The sequence below is a fragment of the Hypanus sabinus genome, chromosome 13 (assembly GCF_030144855.1).
Source record: "Hypanus sabinus isolate sHypSab1 chromosome 13, sHypSab1.hap1, whole genome shotgun sequence".
Classification (NCBI taxonomy): Eukaryota; Metazoa; Chordata; class Chondrichthyes; order Myliobatiformes; family Dasyatidae; genus Hypanus; species Hypanus sabinus.
In genome coordinates this window covers 61436362-61448896 of record NC_082718.1, presented here as the reverse complement: position 1 = coordinate 61448896, position 12535 = coordinate 61436362, and the positions used below count along the sequence as shown (strand labels likewise).

Sequence of the window (12535 nt, the reverse complement as noted above, 5' to 3'; positions counted from 1 at the left end):
AATATCCTGAAGTAAAACAGTACAGATGGTTTTTATCAGGAAACCGAAGGGAATGAAGGAAGTGGTGGGTGACAAAGTTTAAATGGTACCACGACCAGATAGCCCACGTGAGCCCCTTCCATTTTCTCTTCACGTCACTGTTCCTTTCTGCTTCAGATGGTCAAGTACCTTTTCTCTACACCTTATAACAAACAACAAATAACTCAGCGTATCAATCAGAAGCAAGTTTAATTTACTTGTTGCAAGGGAAGACCATCACCACAGATGAGCCAGTCATTAGCTTAAAAGAAACAGACTGCATAATCCTCTTCTATTTCCAAGTGTTAGATTCAGTTCAAGAACATTCTGTACATCTGCTTAATCAACTCTACTTAACATTCTTCCAGTAATGCATCTGCTTGTCTTTCTGCAGTTTGTCAGATATTCAAAGTCCAATACCATAATGTTGCTCAGACACTATTAGCAAGGCACTCTGGTACAATACAGGCTCCATTTTGTTATAGATAAATTGACATGTTATTATTACACATACATATCCACAACACCTTTAGTGACATTTTCCTTGAAATAATCTGTTGTTTAATTAATTTACTCCTTGTAATTGAGTGAAATACATTCTAATCTTTGGACAAAAAATGTTTCTCCCTGAATTCCTATTACATTATAAACATGCCATTTTGCACGTGCTGGAAATTCAGAGTAATGAACATAAAATGCTGGAGGAACTCAGCAGGTCAGACAACATCCATAAACAGTCAATGATTTGGATCGAAACACTTCATCGCGACTGAATCAGGACCCTATTACATTTATTATGAACCAAACTCAAAATCCTAAGGTTCTGTACTTTCCTCAAAAAGGGCTCATTTGTATCTTAACTTTTTCTTTTCCCAGGAAGATTGCCTAATTCATCTAGTCCTCTCTGATGATTGTAAATCATCCTATTTTCTGATGCTTGAGTAACCTTTAGATGAGAGTAGGACAAAATTTTCTGTGCTCTGTGGCTAGATCATATGTGGAGTGTTCTATTCAATTCTGGTTGCCTTTTTATAGGAAGGATGTAGAAGCTTCAGAAGAGGTGCAGAGGCAATTTATCAGGATACTGCCTTGATTAGAGAGCATATCTTATAAAGATAGGATGAACAAGTGAAGACTTCTGGCTCTGGAGTAAAAGAGGATGAAAAGCAACTTGATTAAGGTGTATAAGATGATAAGAGGCATAGATTGAGTGGACAGACATAGACTTTTCCCCCAGGGTGGAAATGGCTGATTAGAGGGAAGTATACAGGGGATATCAGAAGCATTTTTTTTTATATACAGTGTGTGGAACGGCCTGTCAGGGGTGGTAGTAGAGGCAGATACATTAAGGACATTTAAGCAAATTTTTAGCCACATGTATGATTTAAAAAATGGAGGGCTATGTAGCAGGAAGTATTAAATTTATCTTAGAGTAGGTTACAAATTTTGCACAATATCATGTGATGAAAGGCCTGTACTGTGGTATTCTGTTGTATGTTTTATCACCCCAGGTTACAATGAGGCTCTGTTCTTTAAGACTGTTCCTAACTCACACATATCATCAATATGAAAACAATATAAATGATGTGTGGAAGAGAATCGTAGTAACATCTGTGTGTGAGGACAAATCAGGCGCAGGAGGAGCATGTACCAACTGGAGTAAGTGAATGTGTGAGTCTACAGCACCTCCTGTTCTGCTCAGCTTGGCCAGGCCTGGACGGGGTGAGGGAGACACATGGAAATGTCCCGTTCTCATCCTGCAGCCCCACAGCAAGTCCATCCTAGCAGACTCCCAAACACTCACTCACATATCGTCTATTTATTAATGTTTGTAACCTGGAGTGGACCTGCATGCACAAAATTAACATACTGAAACAATCCATGAGGCAATTTCTAAAATTTGTGCTAATCTTGTATTACCAGCTCTTCCTTCAAAGTACGATCTATTGCCACAGGTTTAAGGGTAACTTATGGGCAGCTGTCGGCTTGTTTTGCAATGTTGATCCAATTTGCTTCTTGACATTCACTCCTAAAGGAGCACCTACATATTAGAAAAAGGGCACTTGTTACAAATTGTGTTGAGTGGTATAAGATCATTTATATATAGTTTTAATATATAAAATGTAGTCATTATCTTACACTCCTGATGATATAACATTACAGTACATAGTAATAATTTAACATTTGCACATTGCAAAAAGCTTTACTCTTTCATGGTTATTATTTGACTATGGCAGTAATACAGTCAATAGTCATATTATTAGTTACCTCTTCTCCCTAATAAAATGGCAATTGAGTGTTTGTTCATGGTTTTCTGCTACTGTAGCCCATCCACTTCAAGATCTGAGGTGGTGTGCATTCAGAGATGCTCTTCTGCACACCACTATAGTGAGTTACACCATTATTGTAAGTTACACTATTATAGTGAGTTACACCATTATTGTAAGTTATTGTCACCACCTTCTCAGCTTGAACCAGTCTGGCGATTCTCCTCTGACTTCTCTCATTCACGAGGTGTTTTCACCCACAGAATTGCCACTCACTAGATGATTTTTGTTTTTCACACCATTCTCTGTAAACTTCAGGAACTGCTGTGTATGAAAATTCCAGGAGTTTCTGAGACACTCAAACCACACTGTCAGGCTACAATAATCATTCCACAGTCAAAGTCAATTAGATCACATTTCTTCCCCATTCTGTTACTTGGTCTGAATCGTGAATGAAGCTCTTGAATATATCTGCATGCCTTTATGCATTGAATTACTGCCAAATGATTGGCTGATTAGATATTTGCACTAACAAGCAGTTGTACAGGTGTACCTAATAAAGTGGCCACTGAGTGCAAGTGACTTCACCAAAAGGCTTTACAAGATGCCAACCTTGGAACTGGTTTCTCCAGCAATGCAAGTAATTTCAAAATGGATAACACAAACATTGGCCAGGAAATCCATCTGGCTCACAAGAACAAGCACCATCCAAATCCTGACATGAGGGTCATTGAATATTGGCCCCTGGGCCTTAGCAGCAAACACATCTACATGTGTCTCAGCCAACAGTGTGACACAGGAAGTATGACAGTAAGTGAAAACAGATTTATCTGCTCAACACATTACCGGAACAATGTGATTGCACTGGAGAAGGGGCAGAGGAGATTTACTAGGACTGGAAAATGCATTCATGAGGAAAGATTGAATAAGCTGAGGTTGTTTGCTTTTGTGGTGAACTACATATACCTATCTGGACACGCCCCCCCCCCCCCCCCCCGCTGACTGCTCCTGTGGCTCCTCCCACAGACCCCTGTATAAAGGCGATTGGAGACACAGCCCCGGCCTCAGTCTCCAGGATGTTGTGCGGTGGTCAATTGCTGCTTGTTCTTTCTTCCAGCCAATAAAAGCCTATATCTTACCTCACATCTCCGAGAGTTATTGATGGTGCATCAGCTTTGAAACAGAGAAGGCTAAGGGAAACTTAATTAAGTGTATAATATTACATGGAGTAAATAGAAAGACCTTGTACACTCTCCAGAGGGGGTCAGAAACTAGACATAGACTAAAAATCATTTGTTCAAGGATTAGGGAGAGCATAGGGACATTTTCCCCACTTTGAAGACGTTCAGTGAAATACTCAGTATCTGAAAGAATCGTGAAGATAGAAATCTTAATCCATTCTTACAGTACTTTGAGCTATACTGTGACCTGAAGGCCAGAACATTCTCTGTTATTAAAGTGGGATTAAGAGACTGGGGAGTACCACTTTGACCAGCACTGACATGATAGCTAAATGACCTCCTCAGTGTTACATATTTTCTATATTCAATTATGTCAGCTTTGAGAACGAACCAACACAAAAGGAGGGTTCAACATAATTACATTATGGGAAAAATGAAACTGGATGGAAATACGCTTCAGAAAAAGGGAACTTGGTATCATGCCCAGACCATGTGTAATCATTTCCCACACTAATGGCTGATTACTAAGAAATTCGTACATCACCGACTTACCATTCAGAACACAAGTATAACTTTATTTATTTAATAATAATAATACTGCTTTATTGATCCCAAGTGGGAAATTCTTTTGTTACAGCAACAACATTTAAAAACACACTTAGCAATCTGCAGACTTAATAATAAAGTACAGAGTAACATTATACACAATAATAATTCACCAATTTGCAATAATATTGTACAGTAATAAAACAGAGGCTATTGTACTATGATGTGTGTTCTCCTGGCGCACAGAGATGAAGTGTTGTAAATGCTTTTTTGCATTCGGTAGGAAGGATTTTCTCTAATGACTCTTGTTACAGCGGAGCTGAATGAGATACTGTTTAGAGATATAGTATTGCCCTTCCAGCCCAGTGAGCCTCACCTCCCAGCACCCCACCTATTCACAGGACAATTTGCAATGACCAATTAACCTGTAATCTGGTTAGTCTTTGAATGTGGGAGGAAACCACAGCCTCCAGAGGAAACCCACACATTCACAGGGAGGACATAATAACTCCTCACAGAGGATACCAGAAACAATCTCTGGCTTGTTTCTTGGCAGAAACTCCCAAGCCCTGAGCAGTAATACTAACTGCTAACTGAACTCTAACTGCTACAGAGGCACATTGTTCACATCCGCATAATCAAAACAATTTAAAAGACAAAATAAAAGAGAGAAAGCTAATTAAAAGCAAAATATCTAAAATAAACTTTTTAAAATGTGTAGAATCTTAAAGAAAATCTGGGGTCAGAATATTTTTAAATGAAATTCACTTAATTTCAGCTGTGGATATATGCTAGCAAAATTGTTTTGAATTCGAACCAGTTGTGGCGAAATAGCACAGCTGGTAGTGCTACTGCCTCACAGCCTCAAGGTTTAGGTTCAATCCTGGTTTTCGGTCCTCTCTTTGCTCTGTCCTGATTTTGATACAGAACAGATTAATAGCAGTTCTCTCTTATGGTGTAAGTGTGAACAGTTTAGCTGCTACTCATCTGTTTTACACAAACTGACCTTCCCTTGAGAATACACCAACCACAGTACGGATCCTGTGCAGCCAAACAACATTCACACGAGCTGTACTGCATGCAGGATGCCACCTTCAGCCTTCTCACCTACAGAAACAAGAGAAAGAGACTTTAGGAATCTCGTCACACACAAAGAAGGGAATTGTAATCCACAAATGCGGAATGGTTTGGTGGGAAATTTGAAAAAAAAAACAAGAGCCTGGGCGGAAGGAGAGGTGGCCAAAGCAGAACATAGATGGACAGGGCCCAAAGATTTGTGAGTGCTTCTTTGATAGTTGAAGGGAAGATTCACTACATTTTTCTCTGGATACAGAAGATAATCAAGTTGATAATGAATGGTGTTGACTCCTCCTACTGGCATTCCGTGAAGTAGACGTGTTTCTTGAACAGCTCTGTTTTTTAAAATTACTGAATCCAATCTGCTTTGAAAACTTACTTTTGAAGTATTATGATGTCTCATGCTAAATCTTCTAAAAAAAGAGGATCCTTCTGTGATGATGGAAGCTATTGCAGAGCTAATTCTGAAAGCTCAGAGCAAAACATCTGAACAACTTTCGGATGTGTGTTTAAAAGTTACCACAGAGCTTAAATGAATGGAGATTCTGCTGCAGACTATTCAAAAAACTTTACAGGAACACACTACTCAGATTCAACAACACGAAAATGTTTTAACAAGGTTCGATGCTAAGACGGATGAGTTGGAAAAGTTTGGAGATAAACAATGGAAAATCATTGCATCTTTAAGATGAAAGATTGTTGCTTTGGAGAATAGTTCAAGAAGGAACAATATACAAATTTTGGGTCTTCCTGAGTTGGTCGAAGGAAATCGACCTTCAGAATTTTTTGCAAAGCTGTTGGCTCGTTTGTTTTCTGATGTTTTGGATACTCCACCTAGAATGGACTGGGCACACCGAGCCCCAGTGTTTAAATCCTCTTCTCAACAAAAACCTCAACCTGTAATAATTGCTTTTCATGATTTCTAAACAAATTTAATATAATTCACCAAGCTCGTGGGTTAGGTATGATTAGCTTTGAAGATTATTCACACCAGGTATTAAGTGAACGTTTTAAGTATAAAGAAGCCATAGTTGAGTTATATAACAAAGGCTATAAACCTTCACTAAATTACCCCACTCGCTTCAGGATCATTTTGAAAAATGGATCTCCTGACAGGTTTCTTTCGATTGAGGAAGTGCACGATCTTCGTCAGGCCAAATCAAGTCCAGAAAATTAATTGTTTAATACTGTATTATGTAAACTATGCTTACTTAGCTTGACCGATTCTTTGTTGTTGGAAGTTTGCAGTCTAAAGGTTTAGTACGTCTTTCTTATGAACAATTCTCTCTTCTATTCTCATATATTCTTATAATTAGTTTCTGTTCTTATCATATTTTAACATGATGTTTTGAATTCTTCTTTAGCTCTTTTGAATAATATTTAGTCTATCAACTCCAGAAGTTTAACTGTTTACTTTTGCTTTTTATAACCTTGTCCCCTCAGTTTGACTGATCAATTCATTGCATTTTTGTAGCTTATTTGTTTAGTACTTCGTTCTTTGAATAATTCTTTTTTTCGATATATTTTCATAAATAACTCTTCTTTTTCTTCTCGTTTTTTATTTTTTCTGTTTAGAAAATTAATAGACTTAACTTCAGTAAGCTTTCTTTGTAATTATTCTTTGCAGGCACTATGTTTTGAATTTTTTTCAGTTCACCTGATGGTTATTTAGTCTTTGTTGGATTTCATTTTGTACGAATCTTTTCTTCTCTTGGAGCTCTGCCAGTAGATGTTGGGGGTAGGATTTATCACTAGATTAGCTTTCTTGGGTGATTTTTTTCTTTGGGAAGGGGGTGTTTTTTTTTCTTTTCCCTTTTTATCAGCTGTTTGGTTATCCCCACCTCATCTATTGCTTGGTTAAGTATTTTAAATTTTAAGGTTTGGATTTTTGGTATATTTCAGTGGTTCATATGTTTAACCTCTGTTTTAAACATATGTAACTGGTATACAATATTAATTTACTTTGTTTAAATGTGAAAGGTTTAAACCACCCTGTGAAACAGAGTAAGGTTTTTACCTATATTAAGAAACTGAATGCCTCAATTTTTTTTTACAAGAAACACATGTTCGCAGATCCGACTGTGGATGTTTGTTTAAACGTTGGAATGGTCTAGCTTTTCATTCTTCCTTTCAAGCCAACCCAAATGTACTTCCATTTTAATTGACAATTCAGTTGCCTTTGTTCAACATGATGTAATGTCTGACCCCAATTCATTATAGTCTCAGTGAAATTAGATAACAAACTAATGGTTTTTGCTAATCTCTATGCTCTGAATATAGCCGATCCCGGCTTTTCTGAACTTTTTTTTCTTTTTTACCAAACTTAAATTTGTACTCTTTAACTTCGGGAGGTGATTTTATTTGCTGTCTTGACCCTGTTTTAAACTGTTCATCTTTAAAATGATTGAATATTAGTACATCTGCCTCCTATATTTTCTAATGAAATGTAACATTATTGATGTTTGGCATTTTTTACATCCAACAGGTAGAGAATATTCCATTTTTTCTCATATTCATCATACCTATTCCAAGATTGATTTTTTTTTGTTGATAGTCATTTGATACCCTCTGTTCAATCCTGTGAATATAAAGAAATTTCTGTTTTAGATCATGCCCCTATCTTTTTATCTGTATATCTTTCAAGTGTTTCTCAATCAAACAGATTTTGGCATTTTAATCCAATTTTACTATCAGATAAGGCTGTTTAAATATTTTTTAGAGAGTCAAATTACTTTTTACTTTGAAGAGAATATGCTAGATGGCACTTCTAGCCTTATTATTTGGGATGCTTTCGAGGCTTATATTAGAGGCCAAATTATTTCCTATACAGCAAGTATTAAGAATAAAGCTAATAAGGAGAGAACTGATTTAGCCAATCAGCTGAAACATTTAGATCAAAAATATGCTTCTGATCTGGATCCCATCTTACATAAAAGACATGTTGAAGTTAAAATGAAATATGATCTGTTCTTAACTTACCCCGTTGAAACTCAACTTCTAAAAGATAAAAGTCAATTTTATGTTCATGGTGATAAAACGGGCAAACTTTTGGCTAATCAACTTAAAACTTTAATAGTTAAACATCAAATTAAGGAAATCTCCAAAGTGAATGGTGATATAACTTCTGATCAATTAGAAATAAATGATACTTTTAGAGAATTTTACTCTAAACTGTATAGCTCCGATTCTCCTAAAGCCATTTTTTCTATGAATAATTTTCTAGATTGTTTAAATATTCCCAAACTTTCTGAGGTTAATTGAAAATGGTTAGATCAACCTTTATCTTCTGAGGAAATTACCCAGGTTGTCCATTCTCTGAGTTCAGGGAATGCTCCTGGTCCTGATCGATTTTCTGGAGAGTTCTATAACACTTTTGCTCCTTTGCTTATTCCTCATTTACTTTCTGTCATTTCTGACTCTTTTAAATTAGGCAGTTTGCCACGATCTTTTTATGACATCTCTATTTCACTTATTCTCAAAAAGAATAAAGACCCAACTGATTGCTCTTCTTACAGACCTATTTCTTTACTTAATGCTGATGCTAACATTTTATCTAAACTTTTGGCTCATAGAATGGAAAACATTCTGCCTTCTATTATCTCTGATGACCAGACTGGATTTATTAAAAATCGTTATTCTCATTTTAACATTCGTCGATAACTGAATGTTATTTACTCTCCCTCTAAAGAAATATTAGAATGCGTGATTTCTTTAGATGCTGAGAAAGCCTTTGATCGGGTTGAATGGAATTACTTATTTAAAATATCAGAAAAAAAATTAAGTTTAGGTCCAATTTCATTCAATGGATTAAATTACTTTATTTATCTCCCACTGCACAGGTTCTTATTAACTCTGAGTTCTAAACCATTTAATCTCCAATGTGGTACCAGACAAGGACGTCCTTTGAGTCCTTTGCTTTTTGATTTGGTTTTAGAGCCTTTAGCCATCACGTTTCATGAATAACATTGACATCTCGGGTATTTTAAGGAGGGGTATCACTCATAAATTGTCACTTTATGCTGATGACCTTTTGCTCTACATCTCTAAATGTGGAGTCCTCTCTACCCTCAGGACTTTCTTTACTTTCTGAATTTAGTCAGTTCTCAGGAAAGAAAACTTTATCACTCTTCCAGAATATGTTAAGAAGGTACTATCAAACTGGCCTCCCCTTTCTTTATTGCTGATTGGACGTATCAATTCAATTAAAATGAATGTTTTGCTTAAATTTTTATTCCTGTTTTCATTCCTAAATCCTTTTTTGACTCTTTAGACTCGATTATATCTTCTTATTTAAGGAAGAATAAAACCTCCCGATTAAACAAAGTTCATATTCAGGAAACTAAAGAAAATGGGGGATTAGCCCTACTCAATTTTAGGTTTTGCTATTGAGCAGTCAACATATGCTACCTTACGTTTTGGTTATATTAATCATGCTGACTGTCTGGTTTGGGTCTCTTCAGAAGTTAATTCAGTTAATAAATTTTCTATTATTTATCATCTTGGTTCTTCAATTCCTCTATCCTTAAGTAATTTAACTGATAATTATGTAGTTAAACATTCTTTGAGGATTTGGTTACAATTTAGAAAATTCTTTGGGATATTTGGTTTTTCACTCTCTAGTCCCATTTTTTCTAATTTTTTTAAACCTTCTTTGACTGATGTACAAACGTTTGTAGTTTTTAAAGAGTGGAATAGACTAGAATAAAATAGAATAGAGTAGAATAAACGTTTTCAGGATCTGTTTGTTGGAGATAGTCTTTCCTCATTTGATCAACTATCTATTAAATATAATCTTCGTAAAGCTCACTTTTTTAGATATTTACAAATTAGAGACCTCTTGCATTCTCAACCACACATTTCCTAAATGTCCAGATAAGAATTTAATTGATACAATTTTTACTCTGAAACCTTTTCATAATGGATCTATTTCTAATATTTACAGTATGTTGTTGGCAATGAGAAACATTCCGTTAGACAAAAATTAAAAATCTCTGGGAACAAAACCTACAGATTTCAATTGATGAGGATACTTGGAATGAAATTTTTAAACCTGTTCTGTGCGCGTCACTCTCTTTTACAATTTAAAGTGGTTCATAGAGCCTAAATGACTAAAGGTAAGCTCTCTCATTTTTACTTAGATTTTTCTCCCTACTGTAATAGGTGTAATGTCAAAGAGGCCTCTCTAATTCATATGTTTAGGTCCTGCTCGCAGCTTGATAAATTTTGGAAAGAAGTAGTTCAAACTTTCTCAGAGCTTTTAAAAATAAATTTTCAACCCAATCCTCTGACTGCCTTGTTTGGCAATATCAGAAGAAATTATTTTACTCTTAAGCCGAATGATCTGCATATTTTGGCTTTTATTTCTCTTTTAACCAGAAGAGTTTTGTTGCTTAAATGGAAAGATGCTGCTCTACCTACTCATGCCCATTGGTTGATTGATGTTATGTCATGTTTAAATCTAGAGAAGATTAGGTGTTCTATTTCTATACCTAGACAAGATTTTTTCACATTATGGGGACTTTTTTGGAACTACTTTCACAATCTTCGACTTGTTCAACAATGATGGCTACTATTTGTTTGAATTTATGACTATATGTCCAAGATTCTTTTCTTTTAACCAAACAGCTGTTTTTTCTCTTTTTTTTTGTTATGAGGTTTTGATTTCACTTTAAATTAGAATAGTATATACCTTTTCAAAATTATGGGAGGCCTAGGGAGAAAGGGGGAGCGGAGCACCAGAGGGAGATGGAGAGCAGGCAAGCAGTGATTATGAGAGGGGCAGAGAAAGAAAAAAAAGAGTAAAAAGAGAAAAATAAATGAATAATAAATAAAGGTTGGGGTAAGAAGGGGATCTCCCAGTGGCCACACATTTTAAATGCACATCCCATTCCCATTCTGATACGTCTATTCATGGCCTCCTCTACTGTCAAGATGAAGCCACATTCAGGTTGGAGGAACAACACCTTATATTCATTCCATCTAGGTAGCTTCCAACCTGATGGCATGAACATTGCTTTCTCTAACTTCTGTTAATGCCCCCCTCCCCTTTTTTTCTCCTTTCTTTTTTTCTCTCTCTGCACCTCTCATAATCACTCCTTCCCTGTTCTCCATCTCCCTCTGGTGCTCCCCTCCCCCTTTCTTTCTCCCTAGGCCTCCCGTCCCATGATCCTCTCCCTTCTCTAGCCTTGTATCCCTTTTGCCAATCAACTTTCCAATCCTAGCTTCATCCTTCCCCCTCCTGTCTTCTCCTATCATTTCGGATCCCCCCTCCCCTCCCACTTTAAAATCTCTTACTAATTCTTCTTTCAGTTAGTCCTGACACAAGGTCTCGTCCTGAAATGTTGACTGTGCTTCTTCCTATAGATGCTTCCTGGCCTGCTGCATTCTACCAGCATTTTGTGTGTGTTGAATGGAATTACCTATTTAAAACCTTGGAAAATTTTAATTTTGGGCATAATTTTATTCATTGGATTAAATTACTTTACTTATCTCCCTCTGCTCAGGTCCTTACTAATTTTCAGATTTCTAAACCAATTAAACTCTAACGTGGAACCAGACAAGGATCTGTTGAGTCCTTTGCTTTTCGATTTGGTATTAGAACCTTTAGCAATTACCTTTCGAGAGTCTAAAGATATCACTGGTATCTTAAGGAAAGGTACTATTCACAAAGTCTCACTTTATGCTGATGACCTATTGCTTTTTATATCTAATGTTACAACTTCTTTACCCTCTATGTTTCTTTTACTGACTAATTTTAGTCAGTTTTCAGGATATAAATTGAATTTACATAAGAGTGAATTGTTTCCTTTAAATAATTTGATACCAACCGAAATTAACCTTCCTTTTAAAATTGTTAAGAAATCAATTTACATATTTGGATGTAAGAAGTATAAAGATCTATTCAAAGAAAATTTTCTAGCCTTAATGAATTATGTGAAAAAGATACTTACTAATTGGTCGCCTCTCTCTTTATCACAGATTTGTTGAATCAATTCTATTAAAATGTATATTTTACCTAAATTTATATACCTTTTTCAAGCGTACTTGTTTTTATTCCTAAGTCTTTTTTTGATTGGGTGAAATTGGGAGGAAGAGGGGTGAAGTAAAGAGCTGGGAAGTTGATTGGTGAAAGAGATAAAGGGCTGGAGAAGGGGGAATTTGACAGCTTTTTTTATTTAGCTTTTTGTACTACTTATTTAATTATTCTGGTTTATTGGGCTATTGGTTATTCAGGGCAGCCACTTAAGACAACTCATAAAGAACAAAAACTCATTTAGAAAATAGCCAGGATTCCCTTCAAATATTTCAAACTCCACACCGTTAACTGGGGCAGAAGACTGTAGAGAAACAATTTCTAAACAGTGTCAGCTGCGTGTGCTTGTGTTCAAAATGTCACAGAATGTTGTAGAATTCAGAAAACTTGAAAGCCTGCCTTAACAAAGAAAG

General features: G+C 36.0%; 1 protein-coding gene across 4 annotated transcripts in view; it reads right to left on the bottom strand.

Annotated features, from left to right (window-relative positions):
• Positions 1–211: 211 nt before the first annotated feature.
• Positions 212–12535, bottom strand: part of LOC132403917 (plexin-D1-like) — a 40145-nt gene continuing 27821 nt past the window's right edge. Inside the window, exons 5-7 of one of the 4 annotated variants that reach the window (XR_009515390.1) lie at positions 7612–7667; positions 5019–5119; positions 2024–2059 (exon numbers count right to left, since the gene is read on the bottom strand). Coding sequence is in view for 1 of the 4 variants with exons in the window: in XM_059987741.1 (XP_059843724.1) it covers positions 1987–2059; positions 5019–5119 (174 nt within the window). In the remaining 3 variants the exon portion in view is untranslated. Of the gene's footprint in view, positions 2060–5018; positions 5120–7611; positions 7668–12535 lie in introns of all 4 variants that reach the window. The other 3 variants (XM_059987741.1, XR_009515389.1, XR_009515391.1) reach the window with 3 other exon arrangements.